Genomic DNA, 11,586 nt, shown 5'->3' on the forward strand with positions numbered 1-11,586 from the left:
AAATTTATTATTTTTAATAGTTAATTATTAGATGATAATGTAGAAAATTTTAAAACTTTTATACTATCAATACATATACCAGTTTCTCTAAAATTAAGAAATGCATTAGAATATATTACTAGAATTTCTCCTTTCATTAACTTAAATTTAACATAACTCCCACAAAGCATAAAATCCAAGTCACAAAGTAACTGACTTTGACCTTACACATCTCATGTCCCTACTTTCTGCATATAGTTCTACTACTAAGTTTCACCTTTCACGGCTATATGCAAAAGGTGTATTGCTATGTGTGATTAAGTTAAGTGCATAACATTATTACAGCAAAAAACTAAGAACAAAGCCTAGAACCAAACTCATGAGCCATTTCTGAGGGAATAGTTGGTGTGAAGAAGAAGAAGGAGTCTCGCACAGATTATACCCATACCACGTGCCATTGGGGATGGAGGTGTTGAAATCGAAAGTAATAGGCTCTGAGTTATAGCCATAGATTTTCACACTCTCAGGCTCCCAACCTTCCTCTGCCCCAGATCTATATAGGTACACATAGCAAATTGGAGATGCACATGCACCATCTATCTGAAATGTATCTGAAGAACACTGTTCAAATATCCTTGAAATTGGATCATCCAGTCTTGGTTCATATACCTGATAAATAATAGTAATATTGAAAACATGAACAAAATAAAGTTTCAAGTTGCTCCATAATTAAGCTTCCTTAACCAGTATATGCAGAAAAATACTAGTGTGTTTTTAAGAGCTCAATCATCAAGTTGGCTAGCATAAACGACCATTTTTGTTTTTAAATAAGCTATATCAATAAATCGACTCTTCCTAATTCAGATTTCACTTTGAAAAGTGCTCTTTGCATGTGTGCAATTTACAAACATGGGTTTTTAAGTCATCGAGCTATTTATTAGTGTTTTAGTCAAATTCGAAATTCACCCAAAAAAAAGTCGAATTCAAAATGTATTCAACCACAGAAACATTCCAAAGTGATTATCTTTTCATAAAGTTTTTTTTAAAGGCATTTTCATAAAGATATCAAGTAGTTACAAATAAACTATTGATATGATAATCATGAAACTTTGACCACTATAGCTTGCAGATAGTCTATTTATTGACCATAGTTCACGAATCCAGTTAGTCAGTTACCACAAGTAAGAAATGATGAATATCTCTGATTCACCAAAAAACAAAGTTTGATGAATATTTCTGAATATTTTATTCCATATCACAATATAAATTAATCACTGTTCATTAAAAATGAGAAGCTTCAAGTACTTCGTTAAGAAGTGACATCAGAAGGTATTTGATTAGTTTACACTTTACAACAGTCCACTATATAGACGTATCTGTTCAGTTTATTTACAAGAAAAAAAAATATATTTTTTCAATTTAAAATAAAAATAATATGTGATAACCAAGAATCAAATCTTGAACCCGTTAAATACACTCCACAATAAATAATGAAATTGATTGAAGGAAAAAAAATGCAAAACCTGGTTGCCATAAGCATCCCCAAACGTAATACCGATCTTATCCGTAGTGAACTTGGGCGATGAACAACTCGTAGATATAACTACCAGGTAAGAACAGTTCGCTGCAGTCTTCATCTTTTAAACACACAAATAATAAAACAAAACATTATTTAGCCTTCATATTATGCATATATAAAACAACACCAAAATAAAATAGAAAAAAGGTATAATTTATTTTTTTAAAAATCAGAATTTTAGTACCTGAATATATCCAACAGAGAAAGATTCAGCTGCATGAGGTTGCACAGAAGCAGATTTGGACTCCGATACTGAAAGGGTCAGTGCAGAGGCAAAGCAGAACAAAAAAAGAACGACCTTTATCATTTTTTTTTTCTCTCAGAAACTTAAACCCCCAAAATCAAAATTCAAAAGAGAAGAATAATCTGAACTCTGAAAAATATAGTCAAAGTTCAATGACTCTTTGTTCTGCTTTGCAAAACACTGCTAGTCACCACTATGGTATTTATATTCTTCACCGCACCACATAGACAGCAAAAGGAAAAACGTCGTCGAATGAAGAAAGGGTAAATGCGACATTACGACTCGCGTACCTTGTACACGTCGTTCCATGTTACATGTTTATTTTTTACTGGCTGTACGTTTTCCGTGCGTTGCACGAGTTTGAATTTTTAAATTGAAACAGGACAACGTTATCAAAAAAACAATACGGGACCACAAGATTCTTTTAATTAAAATGGAAAAAAAAAGTGTCAGATTATTTTTTATTATTATTAGTATTATTATTATTTATTCATCGTAATAATAACAATAATAAAATTAAAACGTGCAAAGAAAAAAGGTATTGTGAAAAACGTCTTCTTCAACCTACAACAACTAATTAAACTGCCACAACGAGCTGGTTGTTAGTGAATAGTAATAGCCAAATCCAGGATTCTTTTGTTGCATATACTAGTTTGTAGAAATGAAGGTGAAAAATATATGCGTCTATATAACATTTTTTTTAATTAAGCATTATATGTCTATGTAACATATATTGATATAGAGTAAAATTATTTTGAAATATTAATGATATTATTAATTAATAAATCAAATATAATATTATTTAAAAATCAATAATAAATAATTAATGGTTATATTAAACAATTAAAATATTATATCACTTTAAGAAATTCTTTAAATTATATGAATTTAAAAATGGTAAAATAACAAAAAAAAAAAAGAATAAGTTTATTTGAGAAAAAATTAAAAGGTTGCAACAACTCAAAATGCAAGCAGCTATCTCAAATAAAAACTGAATTAAAAAGTAGCACAACATTCAATATAGAGCAGTAAGTTTATTTTGGTAGGTAAGCAATTAAGGGTATTTTCTAATGAACAAAACTTAATATACCGGTTTGAGAATCTTAAAGCATATTTAATTATTTTTTATTCTTAATAAACTTTAGAAATGAATTGTTTATATAAGATATTCAGGTCAAAACTTAAAAAACCCAAATGTTAACTAGACTTACTCCAACAACAAAAAAATATCCTAAAAAACTCATCAAACATCTTTCATTAAAGATGATCTAATAGAAGATCTGAGACTACTATTAATTCAAATTTCAAAAACTACTTCAGCATAAGATGTGAGATAGGAAATATACATGTTTCAGACACAACTTATGCTTTTGATATGCACCATATGGTTATGAAAATCTTACATACATACACTTTAATTTTAATTAGTATATAGATAGGATATGTTGATTTGCATATAGGAAAGGGAAAAAAAACTTAATTTAAAAAATACATCTGTTAAATAATATAATAAATAATAGAATGGGTGCCATTCTTAAATAAATATATAATATACTATAGACTGAATAATAAATATATAAATATATTTAAATAAACTTAAATAGTCTACACACTTGTGTTTCTCGTGCCTTGGAGGCTGTTCTTGAGGAAGAGGTTGCACGAGGAGCTTCATACTAAGTGACACGGTGGGTAGCTGAGAACTCACAAGGTCATTTCGTAAACCAGACTTGGGCTTTTTGGGAATGGGCCACGTCTTTGCAAAGACTGGATCACGCATTTACAATTCCATGTTATTATTTCCGATGATAATAATAAAAAAAATTACAGAAAACTTCTCTAAGAGTTTATATTATTTACATCATAGTTCAAAAACTTGATCGATACGATTGGTCAGAATGGTATCCGGTGGTATAATTCAATCGATTTAATTATTGGACTGATCTTACATTTGATCTTACATTTGATTTAAGATGATCAAATTAAATCCAGTCAATTTTACATAAATTTGATGATTTAGGTTGATTTTTAAAACTCGTTAGTGTAAAAAAAACAAAAATATATACTCTAAAATGTTTCCAAAAAAATTTAAAACTGGTATAATTGTGTTATTAAATTATTATTTTTTATAAATTTATATTATTAACTTTAATATTTCAATTTGTTATTTTAAATTTTCAAATATGAATTAATTATGTGAAACCAAATCAACTACTAATCCAATCCCCGGACCCAGTTTGATTATTTTCATTAATTTACATATATTTCTCTGCTTCTCCTAAAATCATTACTTTGACCACCCCTGTTGTGACAACAGTGTTAAGCCTAAGCTGTGTACGTACGTTTACAAAGCTATAATTCCTACATTCATTGCACATGCAGGTATTTTAGGGATATATGTGAGAAGGCCTATCAACATCAATACAAGAAACAAACAAATTAAACCAACGGCATACAAAGACAAATTCAAATACAAGGACAAGTTAAACTTTAACAATCCAATTTTAAAATCATGTGATAGTGGAATCTCTATATTCTCTTTTTTGTCACATCAAATGAAATACATAATTTCACCAGGTCCGTGATATAACTAACCAATGAAGAGCTCCATTCAAGGGCAATCCATGAATGTGCCTCCATGAATGGGTTCTGATAGATAAACAATGGAATTCGCACCACCCTTCACTTCTTACTTGTCGTGTTGCATTAGTCATCGATCGGTTGATGAGTCATAACCAAAGCCACATTGATCTACATGCATGAAAATTATATTGATGAGCATCATTCATTCCATATAGTTAATTCCTTTTTGATCGAAGTCCGGTAGATGGATTCCATACGATGAAATCAAAGACATCATCCGTTATCAAGAGTATAAAATCCTCTGCATGAACCCACGATATCTACTTTAAATATTGATATACTTAATTATCATTTAAATATGTTTTTTTTAGATTAAGTAAATTTTAAAATTAATCAATCCCAAAAGTTTTATTGTAATCTTAAAAGGACATGTCAAATTTAAATGAACTATTAGTTACCTTGTGTTAGGTCATGGATCCTAATTAGTTTAAGGTCTCAAACTTGCTTTCATTGTGAACTTGCATATCTGTTACTTGTGTATGATGCTAATATAAGTTTCATAAATGCTAAAAGCATATGCCAGAAGTTGCTGACTAGGCTGTGAACAGAGATCAACTCTTCCATATGAGAATATTTGCATGTCATGAAACTCAGTTTTATACATTTTTTATACAACCAACATATGCCAAAGCTTTAGGGATATCATGAAATTATATGTGATGGAAAGATTATCAACATTAATAGAAAAACAAATCACTCCAATACATGTAGACAGATTCAAATACGAGAACAAATTAAAATTCAAAACAAATTAACTGTCAACCTATTATTGACAATATTAAGAATAAAAAAGATATAGATGCTATAAATACCATGTACCAACTCCAACAAGGATTGACCAACTTATACTTTTTACAATAGGAAAGGGAGATTACAAGATAGGGCAAGGAACCCAATTCACGCATTATGCCTTCTGCACACAATTTCAGACTTCAGTTGCTTTCACAAATTACTCAGGGAGTGATAGCAAACTCTCTCTGTACACACCACAGCGTACTAAAATAGTACTGCCCATGTTGTGGCAACGTGCGTGATACTCAAGCAAATCACCTTTCTTATTAAGTTTCACTAATGTCTTATGATTTGATCCCAAAAACTCATCGTTTTTGGTTAAACATATTGGGTAAAAGACAGGGAGAAAAGGATGACACTGATTATAAATTAGAACAATTAACTTGATCCACGATGACTGCACTTGATATTCTTTCATCATCCAAATTGTAGTTCCACAACCCATTTTAACAACACAGAGACACAGACATCCTTCCATGACCCTCAAATTATATATTTCATCTTTGACATATATTTCATCTTCAACGGCGAAATTAAGTGGCAGTGGAATTTCAAATAATCCCCTTTCCGTCACATCAAATGAAATAATCACAGCTTGAGGACGACCATCACAGGGTCTAACAAACCAATGAAGAGCTCCATTAAAGAACACTCCATGTCCACAATAATGAGGATAATATAGAGCAGTACACAAAATGCGACTCCATGAATTGGTTCTCAAGGAGAAACAATGGACCTCTGTGCACCACCCTTCAATTCTTAAATTCACTATCACGTAGTCATCAGTTGATGAGTCATATCCAAAGCCACATCGATCAACATAGAAATTATATACATGATCATCCATCACATAGCTAACTCCTTTCCGGAGACCCGTTGAAGGATTCCATATGATGAAATCAAAGGCACCACTGGTTAACAAGAGTATAAATCCTCTACATGAACCCACGATATCTATCACGCAATTATAATATTTGTCTTGGGGTGACGGAAGAGGAAAGTTAAAGACTACTTTGGCAGAATTATCATCATGAAGTGATGCCTCTATATCTGTGCATTCAACTTGATGATAGTTGGCTGACAGAAAAAGTCTGGTGGTGGTTGTTGCAGCTAGGGCAAAGTGGGATCGAGCGAATTCTGGATGAGAAATAAGAGAAAACCATGACTTACACATGCATTTAAAACGCAATATCGATCTCACAGGCAACATCATCAGAATTTCTGTGATCAAATCCTCAGGGAGAGTATGAGGAAGAGTGGCATTCATATGCTTCATCTTTGATTTTCTTTTTTTGCCGAACGTGAAACGTTTCAACAATCGAACCACAGTATAGGATTTATAGATCGCACAATCAAAAAATATAAATGAACCAAATCTTAAAGGGATAATAAAAGATTTCAAATTATAAATAAACAAGATATTCTTATAATATAAATTATTTATATATTTTATGTCTTTCAAATTTCAAATATTATCTTTAACCTTTAATCTTTTGATTAAATATCGAGATATTTTATCAATTTGAAGATGTGTTTTAGATAAATTAAATCTTTAAATTATTATAACTGTAATCTTAATAGATCCTAAAAATTCTGTTGTAATCCTAATTTATTGTGATCTTAATACTAGTATGATAGGTCAAAATGTAAAAATTAAAAATTAACATAAAATTAATACTAATCTAAATTATATAGTAATCTTAAAATTTAGTTTAGTTAAAAATGAAAAATATATTCAATTTAACATGGTATATCAAGATTTGAAATATGAATCAAATTAAAAATAAACTCTAAATTTAAATTATATTCATTTTATTCAAACTTTCAAAAATAGGATATGAAAACAGAGTGGCTTAGTCTTCATTCTTTTGTCAAGGGTTAATATATATATATATATATTGGCCACTTTTAAAGATGTCAATCTGCAAAATCTTGGGTAAACACATAGGCAACACATTACTTTTAAATATAAAAAATCATAAAATAATATTTTTTTATAGAGAAAACCTTCAAAGGATAATAAAAGATATATAGTTATAAATAAACGATGTATTTATTGTACGAATTATGAACTATCAATATTTTTATCTGTAATTTTCATTTCTTTCAAATATCATTTTTAAAATTTTATTTAATTCAAACTTTAAATTGATAAACTTTATCAATTTGGACACACTTTTTAGATAAACTAAATCTTAAACTTATGGTAGTAATAAACTTAATGAATCCTAAAAGTTTTAATGTGATCTTAATATGATATGTGAAAATTAAAATTAAAATAAATAAAAAACTATAATCAAGAATTAGTTAGCCAGTGTTTGGTCATGAATTTTTTTTAGGCCAAGAATCAAACTTAGATATGAAGAAGTTGATAAAAATTATAATTTTTTTCATGAGACACTGTCAATTGATGAATGAGAGATAGAAAGAAAATAGAAGTTGAGTTGGCATATATTGATATGGATAATTGTAAAGAAAATTATTCTTAGACACTTTTTAAGTGTTATCATCTCAAAGGAGATAGAAAGAAAATGAATGATTGATTTAATTTGTGATGTAATATGATAACAAGAAAAAAAAAAGTGTTGATAAGATATTTATATGTAAAAAAAAAAATTGTGATTCATAGGTATTTAAAATCATCATCCTAATTATAATTATGATACATTTGATGGAAAGAAAAAATACTACTATTATTATTACAATAAACACTACGATTATGCGACATTGGAGTAAATTTCCCTAGATGGGACACTTTTAAAAACTATTTCTTCAAATGGGATAGTTTTGAACAAATTTCCCTAAGGAGGCTGTTTTTTACGTAGTCTGCATGGATTTCAAAGCAAACTGCCATTGACAATGGCAAGTTCGCTGCGCAACGCCCACGTGGCAGGAAAACCACCATTCGTGATGGTGAGTTGGTGTCAGGTGGAACTCGCCACCTCTGCTAGAGAGTCAGCCAGTGGTTTCGGAAACCGCTGGTTTGACTGGCGGTTTGGCTTTACAGGAGGTGCAGGAGAGATGCAGGCCTACGGTGGTGCAGGAGCAGGCTTTGACTGGCTTCGAAATCGCCACCATGACTGGCGTTTTGCTTGTTCAAAAATTTTTTGGCCTATAAAGCAATCCAGGAGGTGCTCCCTTACGCATGCATTCGTTTTAGAATCCCTTCCCTTCACTCTTCACTGCATTCCTTTCTTCTCATGTTATTGCTGCTTGCTTCCGGTGCACTCATTTTGTTCTCTTCCTACGGTTTGTGTTATTGGTAAGCATGTTGTTAACTGAAATTTTTAATTTTTTTTGTGTGATATATATGTTAAGTATAATTGATATATTAATATTAATTGATAAATTTTTTATATGTTGTAGGTGAAGTTTTTGATTTTCTTTGGCCTACACTTTTTGGTTGCTTTTCTTAGTACGTATTTGAGGTAAGTTAATTTATTTTTATCTTGTTTGCTATATACTTTTGTGTTATATACATATATGTTAAATTAATTTTAGTTGAGATATTAATGTTATTTAGGTTAGATTTTTGTAAGTTGTAAGTTATTAGTTGTGTTATATATATATGTTAGGTTAGTTTTAGTTAATTTATAAATATTATTTTAAGAATATTAGTTAGGTTAATATACATATGTTAAGTTAGTATTAATTGTGCTTTCGGTTAGTTTTTGATAATACTATTTTGTTTAGATTTTATAAATTAGTATGGTATTATTTGTTTTATATATGTGTAGATTTTGGTTAGTATATATATAGTATGTTTGTTTAGTTTAGGTGATAATTTTAAATTTTAAGTAGTATCCTAAAATAATAAAATTATTTTTGTTATATATATATGTTATAATTTTAGTTGGTATCTAATTATTTGTGTTATACATACATTAGTTGTAGTTAATTTGTTAATATGAATTTGTTTAAGTTTTTTTAATTGATATGTTATTATTATTTGGTTTAGATTTTTTAGATTTGTATGATATTGTTTATGTTATATATATAGTATGTTAGGTTTAGTTAGAATGTCGATATTATTTAGTTTATTTTTTTTAATTTATTTTTGTTTCCATAGCAACATACTTAAAAAAAAATTATAACACAAATTATTAATTTTGAAACTACAAACCTGATTCAAATATTTAAGACTGAAGAAGCAAATATGAAACCTTATGCGGAATTTCTAAACACTCATAATTTTAAAAACTGGAATCTGAGCACACAGGCAACGTTGAGATGAATTTCGTGTATATAAAGCCCTTAAATCGCCATTAGCAGCGGCTAATCCTTGTGCCCTAACTCGCTAATGGGAGTTGCAACTTGCCCTTAACTCGCCAATGGCAGTTGCAACTTCCCTTTCTCTGAAAAAGCAAGCCTATCACTGCTGCAAAACGTGCCTACGGCCTGAAAAAAGCAAACCTGCACTGTAAAGCAAACCTGCACCTCCTGCAAAGCAAAACCGCCAGTCAAACCAGCGATTTTTGAAACCACTGGCTGACTCGCCAGCAGGGGTGACGAGTTCTACCTAACATCAACTCACCAACACCAATGACGATTTTCCTGCCACGTGGGCGTTGCGCAACGAACTCGTCATTGTCAATGGCGGTTTGCTTTGTAGTTCATGCAGACCACGTAGAAAACAACCCCCTTGAAAAAATTCTTTCAAAACTACCCTATTTTAAGAAATAGTTTTTAAAAGTGTCTCATATGGGGAAATTTGTCCAACATTGTTTGCAGCTATAATAACATATTTTGTTGTGGTTATTTTCATCCATTTTCGTTCACGTGTATGCAATTTGCATTGATAACAACTTCTTCCTCAATGCTGTCAAAATTATGGATGTATTAAATATTCCTAATAAAAAAGAAATTGGTCTATGGTCAATTTAGTAAAAATAAATAAGAAATTATAAATATAAATTTTTAACTATACATACCTCATAAAAAAATATTTTTCTTGTAGAAATAGCTATTTCATCTTTTTTAGACAAAACTGAAATTATGTTCAAATAAGCAAATCACTAATTCTACATCCTAGAGCACCAAAATTTGCTATCTAACACACAAAAATCTAACATTTTATTTTACTATAAAAATTATTTCCGGTGATTTTACCCACCAAAACCCCTTTTTTATAAAATTACTAAACAGTTTTTTTTTTTCAGTACGTGAGCCATGCTCATACAAATAATGTGCAGTCAATTTTTTTTTACATAGCTTCTTCCCTAAATTACCTAAACATCCTAGTTTACAAATATATAAATAAGAGGCGGAAGCCTTGAAATGAAGCATATAACTAGTGGAATAAGAGAGAAAGAAGAAAAAAAAATAAGAGATAAGAGTACAAATCCTAGTAAGTTTCACGGCTAGCTATATGTAAAAGGAGTTATGTACATCTTTATACCTGATTAAGTGCACAACATTTCTACGGCTGAATGAGTAATTTCTAACCCACTAGGTTAGATTAGTGGTATATAAAAACAGAGTAATTAGCACAAAGTCTTACATTAATTCAAACTTCTTTACTAGCTAGTTATTACCTGATTTGTTAACCAGTCTCAACTACAAATGAAACCATTTCTGAGCCTATTACTTTTTTTTATTATTACGACCAACAAGGTAGTTAAAAGGAAATTTTTTGTAGCACAAATTATAGCTGAACCACCTTCAACTGGGTTGGGTGCTATTGAAATCCAAAATAGTAGGTGATGTGTTCATCACGCCATAGATTTGCACCTTTTCAGGCTTCCAACCATTCATTGCACCATATCTAAATAGCTCCACAAAACAAGTCGAAGATACACAATCACCATTTATTTAAATAGTGATCTAGGCATGTGCAATTTACAAGCATGAGTTTAAAAGCCATCAAAACTATTTATTAATTAGTGTTTTAATTAGCATAATATCACAATAGAGGTTAATTAATCACTTGTCATTAGACATGATCAAGGCTCTAGGCTCTAGTACTTTTCACTACCTTGTTAGCTACCAAGCCTTTTCTACCCTGGTAGCCATTTATGAACTTTTGAGCAATAAGAAGCGTTATAATTACGTATCTGTTCAGTTTACTTATTTTTGTCATTTTTTTTTAAAAAAAAAGCTTCTATAACCAAGCAAGTAACAAATAAAACTAATGTCGATCCTAAAATAAATTAATAAAAACAAACCAATGCAATAAATAATAATTGGAAAAAAAAAACTTTGCTCCACCTATGTGAAAAAAGCAAATAAAGAAAGAAAATTTAGCTCAAAATAAACATACCGTGAACAACAAAATTGAATATCCATATTCTTGAGCTCAATTTCAATCTTTAAAATTAAGCTTCTATAACCAAACAAGTAACAAAACCAATGT

At 29.9% G+C, this 11,586-nt stretch overlaps 2 protein-coding genes across 2 annotated transcripts; both read right to left on the reverse strand.

Annotated features, from left to right (window-relative positions):
* Nucleotides 1-111: 111 nt before the first annotated feature.
* On the reverse strand, nucleotides 112-1,995 carry LOC114389695 (embryo-specific protein ATS3B-like). Its single transcript, XM_028350435.1, has 3 exons — nucleotides 1,743-1,995; nucleotides 1,503-1,616; nucleotides 112-648 (listed from the first exon to the last, which is right to left on the reverse strand). Exons 1-3 carry the CDS (start codon nucleotides 1,863-1,865, stop codon nucleotides 319-321), a joined length of 567 nt encoding a protein of 188 aa, XP_028206236.1. The 5' UTR covers nucleotides 1,866-1,995; the 3' UTR covers nucleotides 112-318.
* A 3,396-nt stretch (nucleotides 1,996-5,391) lies between these two features.
* Nucleotides 5,392-6,510, reverse strand: LOC114390040 (F-box/kelch-repeat protein At3g23880-like). The gene has a single exon (XM_028350725.1). It carries the CDS (start codon nucleotides 6,508-6,510, stop codon nucleotides 5,392-5,394), a length of 1,119 nt encoding a protein of 372 aa, XP_028206526.1.
* Between the last annotated feature and the right edge of the window lie 5,076 nt (nucleotides 6,511-11,586).

The sequence above is a fragment of the Glycine soja genome, chromosome 16 (genome assembly GCF_004193775.1).
Source record: "Glycine soja cultivar W05 chromosome 16, ASM419377v2, whole genome shotgun sequence".
Taxonomy (NCBI): Eukaryota; Viridiplantae; Streptophyta; class Magnoliopsida; order Fabales; family Fabaceae; genus Glycine; species Glycine soja.